This window comes from Pseudophryne corroboree, chromosome 4 (assembly GCF_028390025.1).
Source record: "Pseudophryne corroboree isolate aPseCor3 chromosome 4, aPseCor3.hap2, whole genome shotgun sequence".
NCBI classification, from domain to species: Eukaryota; Metazoa; Chordata; class Amphibia; order Anura; family Myobatrachidae; genus Pseudophryne; species Pseudophryne corroboree.
This window is the reverse complement of record NC_086447.1, coordinates 446,662,864-446,677,449: the sequence shown is the minus strand read 5'-3', so window position 1 is coordinate 446,677,449 and position 14,586 is coordinate 446,662,864. Positions and strand designations below refer to the sequence as shown.

The following is a 14,586-nucleotide window of genomic DNA, read 5'->3' as shown; positions in this document are numbered from 1 at the left end:
GCATGCGCAATGTCCGCAGTGCGACTGCGCCAAGTAAATTTGCTATGCAGTTAGGTATTTTACTCACGGCATTACGAGGTTTTTTCTTCGTTCTGGTGATCGTAATGTGATTGACAGGAAGTGGGTGTTTCTGGGCGGAAACTGGCCGTTTTATGGGAGTGTGTGAAAAACGCTACCGTTTCTGGGAAAAACGCGGGAGTGGCTGGAGAAACGGAGGAGTGTCTGGCCGAACGCTGGGTGTGTTTGTGACGTCAAACCAGGAACGAAACTGACTGAACTGATCGCAGTTGCCAAGTAAGTGTGGAGCTACTCAGAAACTGCTAAGAAGTGTCTATTCGCAATTCTGCTAATCTTTCGTTCGCAATTTTGATAAGCTAAGATTCACTCCCAGTAGGCGGCGGCTTAGCGTGTGCAAAGCTGCTAAAAGCAGCTTGCGAGCGAACAACTCGGAATGAGGGCCATAGTGTGCATCTGTCCACATCTAATCCCCGTGGTTTCCATTTTATTGTTACACACTTTACTGACCTTTGTTTGCTCAGTGCTTTAGATATTGGTTAGTACTTTGTATATTGTTTGTTCCCAACATGTAAACAACTGGCTGTGTCTTAATAAATACATTGTTTACATGAAGTACAGGATGAAGTACCCCAGTGATACTTACAAGTGTGTGTGTGTGTGTGTGTGTGTGTGTGTGTGTGTGTGTGTGTGTGTGTGTGTGTGTGTCATACATTTTGTCTTTAATTGTACTTATTGTCTAGCTCCCTACATACAAAACCGTTGCTGCAGTTCTTGTCTTATTTAAATTTGCTATAATGACATAAAGTGTTTTGAAAGTCCTACATCAAACATAGCACGACCTAAACATGCTTATAGTACTAATAAATAATTCCACAGTGCATAAAGTAAAACAAAATTGAAAATGTAGGAAAGAGACCTGGATACTTGAGAAGTAAATTATGTGTTAATAAATTCACTTCAAAGCTTATTCATTAAATCTGTAATGTAAGCACAATGTGTTCACATTGCTAACCATAGCAAAAGGAAAAATGGTATTCCCTTTTGATCATATGTTCCTAAACTGATCAATATTAAGTACCATTAACTTTACAAAACCATTAGTGTGAAAATTATTATAATTATGCTAAATTCAAACAGTCTTCGTCATGCTTTAGAGGTGGATGCAGAAAAAGGAGGGTTCTCTGGCCTCATAAAATAGCTCCCACTTTAGACAGCAAGGTTGATGTAATGGTTAGCATTACTGCTTCACAGCAGACAGGTCTTGGTGTCTATCGCCACTATGGACCAAACTGTGTGGAGTTTGTATGTTCTCCCCGTGCTTGTGTGGGTCTCCTCAGGTACTTTGTTTTCTCCCACACTCTAAAAATATTCTCTTAGGTAAACTGTCTCCTGACAAATAGTAACCTTGGTGTGTGTGCACATGTGGTAGAAAATATAGATTGTAAATTCTTCTAGGACAGGGACTGATATGAAAGACTAAGTATTCTCTGTAAAGTGCTGCAAAATATGTGTGCACTATAATTACAATAACTAAATAAATGTTCAAAGTATTTAGTTATTACCTCCTTAAATCCACATGTCAGTGTTTGTTTGCACTTCAAGGTTGCTCAGATTCGTTTGACTGAAAATGGCAGCCATGAGCTTGTGCTCTTATACAACCTGTCTCAAGAAGCTGGTGTCTGGAAGGACCCAATCCTGGATAAAATACTTAATGAGCAAATCACAGATCCATTTCAAGGTAAGGACCGCTATTACAATATTTGCCTTTCAATTTGTCAGGTGTAAGAGATATAGGGGTATATGCAATTGCGGTCGAATTCCTGAAAATGTCGAAAAACGGGACATTTTCGCAAAAAAAATTGACAATGCAATTCAGTACTTTTCGTCAAAAAAACGGACTTTCCAAATTCGACTTTTTGAAATTCGACATTTGTCAAATTCAACATTTCTGCAATGGTACAAATGCGGCAATTCGACAAAAGTATATTCAATTGAAGATTGTAAATTCGACAACAGTGCTTTTAGACAGTAAATTCGTCATTTTCAATCCGCCACACTTTGCTGGCGGAATCTAATAAAAAAATTTAAAAACATGTTTTTTTTTGTGTGTTTTTTTTTTTTATTGGTAATAGCATATCTATTTATATTAGAAGGGATTAGGTACTTGGTTTGTCTATTTTGAAGGCACAAGTATTTATATATTTTTAAAAATATTTTTGGAATGGTAAAAATCTGAAGAAAAAAAAAATGCGTGGGGTCCCCCTTCCTAAGCATAACCAGCCTCGGGCTCTTTGAGCCGGTCCTGGTTGCCAAAATACGGGGGAAAAAATGACAGGGGATCCCCCGTATTTTAACAACCAGCACCGGGCTCTGCGCCTGGTCCTGGTGCAAAAAATACGGGGGACAAATAGAGTAGGGGTCCCCCGTATTTTTTGTACCAGCACCGGGCTCCACTAGCTGGACAGATAATGCCACAGCCGGGGGTCACTTTTATACAGCGCCCTGCGGCCGTGGCATTAAATATCCAATTAGTCACCCCTGGCCGGGGTACCCTGGAGGAGAGGGGACCCCTTCAATCAAGGGGTCCCCCCCCCTCCAGCCACCCAAGGGCCAGGGGTGAAGCCCGAGGCTGTCCCCCCCCCCCCCCCCCATCCAAGGGCTGCGGATGGGGGGCCGATAGCCTTTTGAAAAATGAAAGAATATTGTTTTTTCCAGTAGTACTACAAGTCCCAGCAAGCCTCCCCCGCAAGCTGGTACTTGGAGAACCACAAGTACCAGCATGCGGGAGGAAAACGGGCCCGCTGGTACCTGTAGTTCTACTGGGAAAAAAATACCCAAATAAAAACAGGAGACACACACCGTGAGAGTAAAACTTTATTTCACACCTGCCGACACACACATACTTACCTATGTTGACACTCTGACACTGGCCACGACCCCTTCGTCAGTGAAGAATCCGGGGTACCTGCAAAAAAAATTATACTCACCAAAAAGCAGATCACTTTTTTTATAATCCACGTACTTGTCAAAATAAAAAAACGAACACCCGGACCAGGCGGACTGAAAGGGGTCCCATGTTTACACATGGGACCCCTTTCCCCGAATGCAGACACCCCCTGTGACTGCTGTCACAGAGGGTCCCTTCAGGCAATCGGCGATCGCCACGTCGTGGCACTCTGCTGATTGCCGTGCGTCTGAGCTGGCAGACAGCGCATCGCAAAGCTCCTCCATTATATTCAATGGTGGGAACCTTGCGGTCAGCGGTGAGGTCACTAGCGGTCAGCCGCTGACCGCTAAGTGACCTCACTGCTGACCGCAAAGTTCCCACCATTGAATATAATGGTAAGGCTTTGCGATGCGCTGTCTGACAGCTCAGACGCGCATAGCCAATCAGCAGAGTGCCACGACGTGGCGCTCGCTGATTGGCTGAAGGGACCCTCTGTGACAGGAGTCACGTGGGGTCCCGGCATTCGTGGAAAGGGGTCCAATGTGTAAACATGGGACCCCTTTCAGTCCGTTTGGTTCGGTTTGCCGTTTTGTTGTTTTGCCAAGTACGAGGATTATTAAAAAAGATCCGGACACTGGATTTAGGTGAGTAGAATTTTTTTTTACAGGTACCCCGGATTCTTCTGTGACGAGGGGGGCGTGGCCAGTGTAGGACTGTCAACATAGGTAAGTATGTATGTGTCGGCATGTATGAAATAAACTTTTACTTTCACGGTGTGTCTCCTGTTTTTATTTGGGTATTTTTTTTCCAGTAGAACTACAGGTACCAGCGGGCCCGTTTTTCCACCCGCATGCTGGTACTTGTGGTTCTCCAAGTACCAGCTTGCGGGGGAGGCTTGCTGGGACTTGTAGTTCTTCTGGAAAAAAACAATATTCTCTAATTTTACTCAAGGCTATCAGCCCCCCATCCCCAGCCCTTGGATGGGGGGGACAGCCTCGGGCTTCACCCCTGGCCCTTGGGTGGCTGGGGGGGGGGGGGGGGGCCTTGATTGAAGGGGTCCCCACTCCTCCAGGGTACCCCGGCCAGGGGTGATTAGTTGGGTATTTAATGCCACGGCCGCAGGGCGCTGTATAAAAGTGACCCCCTGCTGTGGCATTATCTGTCCAGCTAGTGGAGCCCGGTGCTGGTACAAAAAATACGGGGGACCCCTACTCTTTTTGTCCCCCGTATTTTGGCAACCAGGACCGGCTCAAAGAGCCCGAGGCTGGTTATGCTTAGGAGGGGGGACCCCACGCAATTTTTTTTCTGTTTTTTTACCGTTTTTTTAACATTTTTAAAAATATAATCAAAATCCGTCAAATCGGCCGTTTTTCGACAGTGGGACTGTCGAATCCGTTTTTTATTGAATATGTAGAGTTCCGGCACCCACCTGCCGGAATTCGACGGTCAAATTGTGTCGAATTAAAAAACGGGCGAAAAATTGCAGCGATTCGCCGGCAATTGCATATACCCCATAGTCCATTCTTTCATTAAGAAATATATAGTAAGGTGTGTTTTTTTTGGGGGGGGAGGGGGTTATGACCGTTTTAACCTAGCCTTGGCAACTATCGCAGTACAGGTTTTTTAGCTGCTGTGCTTCATTTCCTAGATGTGAGCCCTTTATGTTGGACAGTGCGGGATACAAAGGTCATAAATATTAGGCAATGGAACTTAACTTCAATTAATATAATTGCATTGGCAGGCTGAGAATGCCAGGTCTTTCCTTTCATGTTAATCATACAGTATTGTGTTTCGTGTGAGAGCTCAAGGCTGGAATAAAGCTCTGCATATTCACTGAAAAGTAAGGTTACTGGCAATGATAAGTGCATGTCCGTGTTTGTGTACAATAAATGACGAACTGAGGGGATTTAACAGATTACTTGGTTTGCGGGGAAGAAGAAATTACATACAAGTTTCTGGTTACCAAACAGTATATACTTTATAAATGAGAAGAAATTTACAGCAACCAAAAGTGGTTCACTACAGCTTATTATTAAACATTATCTTTCAATATTTGATCTACTCGTCCTGATTTCTCCTCTGTAAGAGATTCTTTGTCATTACATTTCTCTCTCCCTGCTACCTTTACACTGAGCTTGCTCACATTGGTGCAGATTTATTAACCTGGAGAAGGCATAAGGAAGTGATAAACCAGTGATAAGTGTAAGGTGATAAACTCACCAGCCAATCAGCTCCTAACTGTTAATTTAGATATTGGAGCTGATTGGCTGGTGCATATTGATCACCTTACAAAAAATAATGATTAAGATTTGTATACCAATTCTAGCAAAACAATGTTATCTTGTGCAATTCATCTGAATTCCTGTTTCAAATAATGCTTTCATATCAGTACTTAGCTTACAGTTCTTTTCACAGGACCCTATAATGTGTTTCATTGTACTAAGTTATATGACCCCTTAAATAGTTTTGTGAATGATGTATGTAGTTTGTGTATAGAAAGAAACTTGCGTATTATATATACTGGTGATTGTAATCTGAAATGTCTTGCTATATATAATCACTTGTCCTACTGTCTTCATTTTGCCCACAGCTGAGGGATTTTTAGTTTCTGAAGGCCCGTTTCTTTTGGAGATGCGAATTAAGCAGCTCCTCAAAGCTAGTAAAATAGCTGCTGCAACTGCCCTGGCAAAGCTATGTTCAGACCACCCAGAGATGAGCAAGAAAGGACACTTCAAGCAGCTCTACCTGACTTGCCTCTGCGCGGCTTCACCAAATATAAAGCTCATTGAAGAAGTTAGTATTTTTCTCTATGAAGTTCTGTTTATTTAGTTTTAATAGTAAATCTTTTCCAAACTCCTGCTCCTACTGCTCAAGCTCTGTCTTTTTGCACTTTTAAGCACGTTCTTCTGCTAATATGCAGGCACCCCTTACGTTAGCGGAGGCACACAGTGGTATAAAGCTGGCTTTGCACTGTGCAATATTCATTTTGTGCTTCATAAATGACCTCCACATACTATCTGTAAGGTGATTTCTGTAACGTCCTAGAGGATGCTGGGACTCCTTAAGGACCATGGGGATAGACGGGCTCCGCAGGAGACATGGGCACTTTAAGAAAGACTTTGGATCTGGGTGTGCACTGGCTCCTCCCTCTATGCCCCTCCTCCAGACCTCAGTTTGATACTGTGCCCAGTGGAGACTGGGTGCTTTCAGGGAGCTCTCCTGAGTTTCCTGTAAAAGAAAGTATTTTAGTTAGGTTTTTTATTTTCAGGGAGCCTGCTGGCAACAGACTCCCTGCATCGAGGGACTGAGGAGAGAGAAACAGACCCACTTCTCTGAGTTTCAGGGCTCTGTTTCTTAGGCTACTGGACACCATTAGCTCCAGAGGGATCGGTACGCAGGTCTCACCCTCGCCGTCCGTCCCAGAGCCGCGCCGCCGTCCTCCTCGCAGAGCCGGAAGAAAGAAGCCGGGTGAGTATGTGAGGAAAAGACTTCAGAGGTGGCAGAAGACATGATCTTCATAAGAGGTAACGCACAGCAGTGAAGCGGTGCGCCATTGCTCCCATTCACCTCACACACTCCGGTCACTGTAAGGGCGCAGGGGGTCGCCCTGGGCAGCAATAAACACCTCAGGTGGCAAATACACATATATACATGTACAGCTGGGCACTGTACATGTATAAAAAGAGCCCCCGCCATGTTGTTAGTAAATTTGAGTGGGACAGAAGCCCGCCGCCGAGGGGGCGGGGCTTCTCCCTCAGCACTCACCAGCGCCATTTTTTCTCCACAGCACCGCTGAGAGGAAGCTCCCCGGACTCTCCCCTGCTTGACACACGGTGAAAAAGGGTTTTAAAGTAGAGGGGGGCACATAATTGGCGCATATACATTATACATAAGCGCTACTGGGTAAACATTCTGTGTTTCTTGCTGGGTCATATAGCGCTGGGGTGTGTGCTGGCATACTCTCTCTCTGTCTCTCCAAAGGGCCTGGTGGGGAACCTGTCTTCAGAAAAGAGCTTCCCTGTGTGTGTGTGTGTGGTGTGTCGGTACGCATGTGTCGACATGTCTGAGGTTGAAGGCTCACCTAAGGAGGAGGGGGAGTGTATGAATATTAGGTCTCCGTCTGCAGCGCCGACACCTGACTGGATGGATATGTGGAATGTTTTAAGTGCTAATGTTAATTTATTGCACAAAAGATTAGACAAAGCTGAAGCTAGGGTACAGTCAGGGAGTCAACCCATGTCTGTCCCTATGTCGCCGGGACCTGCAGGGTCTCAGAAGCACCCACTATCCCAAATAGTTGACACAGATACCGACACGGATTCAGACTCCAGTGTCGACTACGATGATGCAAAATTGCAGCCAAGGGTGGCTAAATGTATTCGATATATGATTATCGCAATTAAAGATGTTTTGCATATTACTGAGGAACCCCCTGTCCCTGACACGAGGGTACACATGTATAAGGGAAAGAAACCTGAGGTCACCTTTCCCTCCTCACATGAGCTGAACGAATTATGCGAAAAAGCGTGGGAAACTCCAGACAAAAAACTGCAGGTTCCCAAAAGGATTCTAACAGCGTATCCTTTCCCGTCGCAGGACAGAATACGGTGGGAATCCTCCCCTAGGGTAGACAAAGCTTTGACACGCTTATCAAAAAAGATAGCGCTCCCGTCCCAAGATACGGCTACCCTCAAGGATCCTGCTGACCGCAAGCAGGAGGTTACCTTGAAGTCCATTTACACTTATTCTGGTACGTTGCTCAGGCCGGCAATTGCGTCGGCCTGGGTTTGTAGTGCTGTAGCAGCATGGACAGATTCTTTATCAGCGGATATTGAGACCCTTGATAAGGATACCATTTTAATGACCCTAGGGCATAGGTTCTCAAACTCTGTCCTCAGGACCCCACACAGTGCATGTTTTGCAGGTAACCCAGCAGGTGCACAGGTGTATTAATTACTCACTGACACATTTTAAAAGGTCCGCAGGTGGAGCTAATTATTTCTCTTGCGATTCTGTGAGGAGACCTGCAAAACATGGACTGTGTGGGGTCCTGAGGACCGAGTTTGAGAACCTGTGTCCTAGGGCATATAAAAGATGCTGTCTTATATATAAGGGATGCTCAAAGAGACATTAGTTTACTATGTTCCAGAATAAACGCTATATCCATTTCTGCTAGGCGAGTCTTATGGACCCAACAGTGGACGGGGGATGCCGGGGGCATATGGAGTTTTTGCCGTACAAGGGTGAGGAATTGTTTGGAGAGGGCCTCTCGGACCTCGTCGCCACAGCTACGGCAGGTAAATCGAATTTTTTGCCTTATGTTCCCTCACAATCTAAGAAAGCGCCTCATTATCAAATGCAGTCCTTTCGTTCAAGTAAAAGCAAAAGAGTACGTGGATCGTCCTTTCTTGCCAGGGGTAAGGGCAGAGGAAAAAGGCTGTACAACACAGCTAGTTCCAAGGAACAGAAGTCCTCCCCGGCCTCTGCAAAATCCACCGCATGACGCTGGGGCTCCCCTGAGGGAGTCCGCTCCAGTGGGGGCACGTCTTCGACTTTTCAGCCACATCTGGGTTCAATCACAGGTGGTTCCCTGGGCAATGAAAATTGTTTCCCAGAGATACAGGCTGGAATTCGAAGAGGTGCCTCCTCGCCGGTTTTTCAAATCGGCGCTACCAACTTCTCCCCTGGAAAAGGAGATAGTGTTACAGGCGATTCAAAAATTGTGTCTTCAACAAGTGGTGGCCGAGGTTCCCCTGCTTCAGAGGGGGAAGGGGTACTACTCAACCCTGTTTGTGGTCCCGAAAACGGACGGTTCGGTCAGACCCATTTTGAATTTAAAATCCCTGAACCTTTACTTAAAACGGTTCAAGTTCAAGATGGAATCACTCAGAGCGGTCATCGCCAGCCTGGAAGGGGGGGATTTTATGGTATCGTTGGACATAAAGGATGCATACCTGCATGTTCGCATATATCCTCCTCATCAGGCGTACCTGAGATTTGCGATACAGGATTGTCATTACCAATTTCAGACGTTGCCGTTTGGGCTTTCCACGGCCCCGAGAATTTTCACCAAGGTAATGGCGTAAATGATGGTGCTCCAGCGAAAGCAGGGTGTCACAATTATCCCGTACTTGAACGATCTCCTCATAAAAGCGAGATCACGGGAGAAGTTGCAGAACAGCGTATCCCTTTCACTGAAGGTGTTACAGCGACACGGCTGGATTCCCAATATTCCAAAGTCGCAGCTGGATCCTACGACTCGCCTGTCCTTCTTGGGCATGATTCTGGACACAGACCAGAAAAGGGTTTTTCTTCCGGAAGAAAAAGCGCAGGAATTCATGACTCTAGTCAAGAACCTGTTGAAGCCGACACAAGTGTCAGTGCATCATTGCACTCAATTCCTGGGAAAAATGGTGGGGACATACGAAGCCATTCCCTTCGGCAGTTTCCATGCAAGGACTTTCCAGTGGGACCTATTGGACAAATGGTCCGGGTCACATCTGCACATGCATCAGGGTTTCTCTCCTGTGGTGGCTGCAGAGTGCTCACCTTCTAGAGGGCTGCAGGTTCGGCATTCAGGATTGGATCCTGGGTGACCACGGACGCGAGCCTCCGCGGTTTGGAAGCAGTAACACAGGGAAGAAATTTCCAAGGCCTTAGATCAAGTCAAGAGACTTGTCTTCACATCAACATCCTGGAACTGAGGACCATATTCAACGCCTTACGTCAAGCGGAGACCTTACTTCGCGACCGACCGGTGCTGATTCAGTCGGACAACGTCACTGCAGTAGCTCATGTAAACCGCCATGGTGGCACAAGGAGCAGAGTGGCGATGGCGGAAGCCACCAGAATTCTTCGCTGGGCGGAGAATCATGTAAGTGCACTGTCAGCAGTGTTCATTCCGGGAGTGGACAACTGGAAAGCAGACTTCCTCAGCCGACACGACCTGCATCCAGGAGAGTGGGAACTTCATCAGGAAGTCTTCGCACAGATTGCAAGTCGGTGGGGATTGCCCCAGATAGATATGATGGCGTCCCGTCTCAACAAAAAGCTACAAAGGTATTGTGCCAGACCAGATCAAGAGATCCTCAGGCGGCGTTAGCTGTGGACGCCCTAGTGACACCGTGGGTGTTTCAGTCGGTCTACGTATTTCCTCCTCTTCCTCTCATACCCAAGGTGTTGAGAATAATAAGAAAAAGAGGAGTGAGAACAATACTCATTGTTCCGGATTGGCCACGAAGGAACTGGTATCCGGATCTGCCGGAAATGCTCACAGAAGATCCGTGGCCTCTTCCTCCAAGACAGGACCTGTTGCAACAGGGTCCCTGTCTGTTCCAAGACTTACCGCGGCTGCGTTTGACGGCATGGCGGTTGAACGCCGGATCCTAGCGGAAAAAGGTATTCCGGATGAGGTCATTCCTACGCTAATACAGGCTAGGAAGGGCGTGACATCTAAACATTATCACCGGATATGGCGAAAATATGTTTCTTGGTGCGAGGCCAGGAATGCTCCTACGGAAGAATTCCATCTAGGCCGTTTCCATCACTTCCTACAGACTGGAGTGAATTTGGGCCTAAAGTTAGGCTCCATTAAAGTTCAGATTTCGGCCTTATCAATTTTCTTTCAAAAGGAATTGGCCTCTCTGCCTGAAGTACAGACTTTTGTGAAGGGAGTACTGCATATTCAGCCTCCTTTTGTGCCTCCGGTGGCACCTTGGCACCTTTAACGTGGTGTTAAGTTTCCTTAAGTCACATTGGTTTGAACCACTTCAAACAGTGGAGTTGAAATATCTCATTTGGAAGGTGGTCATGTTGTTAGCCTTGGCTTCGGCGATGCGAGTTTCGGAATTGGCGGCTTTATCACATAAAAGCCCCTATCTGGTTTTCCATATGGATAGAGCAGAATTGCGGACCCGTCCTCAATTCCTACCTAAGGTGGTCTCATCCTTTCATATGAACCAACCTATTGTCGTGCCTGTGGCTACACGGGACTTGGATGGATTCCGAGTCCCTTGATGTGGTCAGGGCTTTGAAGATTTACGTGGCCAGAACGGCTAGGATCAGAAAAACAGAACCACTGTTTGTCCTATATGCAGCCAACAAGGTTGGCGGCCCTGCTTCAAAGCAGACTATTGCTCGCTGGATCTGTAACACGATTCAGCAGGCGTATTCTACGGCAGGGTTGCAGTTACCAAAATCGGTTAAGGCCCATTCCACTAGGAAGGTGGGCTCGTCTTGGGCGGCTGCCCGAGGGGTCTCGGCACTACAGCTGTGCCGAGCTGCTACTTGGCCGGGGTCAAACACCTTTGCAAAGTTCTATAAGTTTGATACCATGGCTGAGGAGGACCTCCTGTTTGCTCGTTCGGTGCTGCAGAGTCATCCGCACTCTCCCGCCCATTTGGGAGCTTTGGTATAATCCCCATGGTCCTTACGGAGTTCCCAGCATCCTCTAGGACGTTAGAGAAAATGCGATTTTAAACCTACCGGTAAATCTTTTTCTCGTAGTCCGTAGAGGATGCTGGGCGCCCGTCCCAAGTGCGGACTATTTCTGCAAGACTTGTATATAGTTGTTGCTTTCATAAGGGTTATGTTATAGTTTCGTCGGTAATGGACCGATGATATGTTGTTGTTCATACTGTTACCTAGATTGTATATCACAGGTTGTACGGTGAGATTGGTGTGGCTGGTATGAATCTTGCCCTTAGATTAACAAAAATCCTTTCCTCGTACTGTCCGTCTCCTCTGGGCACAGTTTCTCTAACTGAGGTCTGGAGGAGGGGCATAGAGGGAGGAGCCAGTGCACACCCAGATCCAAAGTCTTTCTTAAAGTGCCCATGTCTCCTGCGGAGCCAGTCTATCCCCATGGTCCTTACGGAGTCCCAGCATCCTCTACGGACTACGAGAAAAAGATTTACCGGTAGGTTTAAAATCTTATTTTCTTGTTTTAGGAGTGTTTGTTAATATAAAAGAATTTGGTTTGTTTCGATATTACTTTGTAGCGATTGAGCCAAAACATTGTGTCCTTTAACCTTGAATCAGCTGTTGAAAGCACTTCAACAGGCCATTTCCTACAACTAAGCTGTAGTGTAAATAATCATTTCCTACCCATTTTCTGTTTTGTTTTGTTTTTTGCTCGACAGAACTGGGGAACAGTGTTTTTGCTCTTTGTTGCTGCTATAATTGTAATAGTTGATGTCAGAGGTGGGTGTTTACAGTTGTCTCAAATTTTCAGGCCTGTCTATCCCTGAAAGCAGGACATTTTTGATTTATGAACTGAAAAGGAACACTCTATTCTATACAGGAGGCCCCAGCAGAAACAAGTGAAATATGTTGTTTCCCATGAAGACTGAACTATAAAGCACAGTGGGTAAAGAGAAGGCCAGGTGGAAATTGCTTTATAAAACAAATTTTATTAAAAGAAGTATTAATGCAAGGGTTATATTAACAGTTGTTTAAAGTTAATGAGTTTGGGCTATTTGGGATAAGAACGTGCCAGGGAAAGATGGCCCTGCAAGCCTGAGAACCAATTTCTTGAATGTTGGATTCATAAAGTAATTAAATGGAAAATAACACACTATTATGGGGCAGATGTATTAACCTGGAGAAGGCATAAGGAAGTGATAAACCAGTGATATGTGCAAGGTGATGAAGGCACCAGCCAATTAGCTCCAAGATGTAAATTAACAATTAGGATCTGATTGGCAGGTGCCTTCATCACCTTGCACATATCACTGGTTTATCACTTCCTTATGCCTTCTCCAGGTTAATACATTTGCCCTTATGTATTTTGGTGATTTGGCTTACTTTTTCCAAGATATTTTTTCTCTTTCAGTGTAATGTACCTTTTTTAATGCAACTTTAAGCACTCACTCTTACTGTACATTGCTTATAAGTGGTACAGTACTGCATTAGAACTCAATCTAAGAGTAGGTGTCCCCTAAGGTTCTGTTCTAGGACCTCTCCTTTCTTCTCCCTTTACGTCCTCCTTTAGTTGAGATTATTAGCTCTTTTGAGTTTCAGTATCATCTCTGTGCTGGTGATACTCAAATCTACCTTTCCTCTTCCCCTCTCTGCTCACTCGTATCTCCAACTGTCTGCTATCTCTTCTTGGATTTCTTCAACATGTTTAAGATTGAGCTGATCCTCTTCCCCACCCTCCCGCAATTTTATTATCTATTGCTGGTGCAACTATCTCCTCGAACCCCCAAGTATACTGTGTTGAGAGTTATCCTTTATTCTTCCCTCTCCTTCAAACCACACATTCATGGTCTCTCACAGTCCTGCTGGTTTCCATCTCAATATATTTCCATGATCAGACCCTTTCTCACCCTGGATGCTACGAAGGCCCTCATGCACTGTTGGGTCATCTCCAGATTGGATTACTGTAATCTCCTTCTATCTGGCCTCCCTGACTACTGCCTCTCTCCACTCTATCCTCAATGCTGCTGCCCGGCTTAACTTTCTCTCCAAACGTACTAGATCTGGATCTGCCTCCCCTCTCTTACAAGTTCTACTCTGGCTACTCTCCCTTCAGACTCCAATTCAAGCTTCTCACTTACAAAGTCCTCACCCATTACTCTCCAATTTACATATTTGACCTTTATCTCTTTTTTTACACTCCCACCCGCTGCCTTTGCTAATGCACACAGCCTCTCCTGTCAACTGATTACTTCCTCCCTTTCCTGCCTGAAGATTTCAACCATGGTGCTCCCTACAGATGTCTTCTTACATATTTGCTCCGTGCGCTACAAGTCACGTTACACATAACGCATAAGTGCTGTGTGACTCGGTAGTGCCAACCGTCTTTTTTTTTTTTTTTTTTTACGCGAAAATTTGTTTTAGTCGCAATGTAGTGCAATAAGTCGAATGAGCAGCATCTGTTGGTTAACATATGCAGCATGCAATATTCTATGCATGACTGTGGCTATTTGCATACAAAATGCTATGCTACAGTGGCTATATTTTTCTGGAATATACTATAACACCGCATTTTGGATGCAGATACAGCCGCAGTTACATACAGAAGATAGATATGCTGCATATCGTTTTAATCAGCATGATCTGCTTGTGCGTCCTATTCGGTTACTTTGTGACTAAGATTCAGTTTTGCAGGAGAAATTGCAATAAAAAATAAGTTCTGCGCTACAGAGCCCCGCCATGGCATTGTGCGACTTTGAGGGCTGTGTAACGTGACTGCAGCAAGGATATAACGGGACACATCTGTACGTCTGGAATTCTGTACCGCTCCCCTATCACTCTCCACCTCTCTACAAAAATTCAAACTATCTCAAGACTCACTATTTCATCAAACCCAGACCTCTCTCATCCTAACCCTCTGTTCCATGCTCTCTACCCAATCTGTGTCACTCGTGTCTGTCTACCCCTCCCCTTTATAATGCAGGGACCTCTCCCCTCATGTGCTTTTCTTTCTGTTACCTAGATTATCTTCTACTCCATGCTATCTACAACGGCACCTAACCCTTTGTTTCTGTTATCCTGATGATTATTTCAGTAACATGTCCCCAACAAACCATGTACTTTTCCTACATTGTCTTTTTCTGTAAGTCGCGGTTTTGTTCATTTGTTTATGTACTTTGTTATGCACTACGAAACCCTTGTGG

The 14,586-nt window shown here is 45.4% G+C and overlaps 1 protein-coding gene across 1 annotated transcript in view; it reads left to right on the top strand.

The window, feature by feature from the left end:
- Nucleotides 1-14,586, top strand: part of ZNF292 (zinc finger protein 292) — a 126,793-nt gene that overhangs the window by 74,551 nt on the left and 37,656 nt on the right. Inside the window, exons 4-5 of the mRNA XM_063916944.1 lie at nt 1,621-1,756; nt 5,556-5,758. Coding sequence (XP_063773014.1) covers nt 1,621-1,756; nt 5,556-5,758 — 339 coding nt within the window. The remainder of the gene's footprint in view (nt 1-1,620; nt 1,757-5,555; nt 5,759-14,586) is intronic.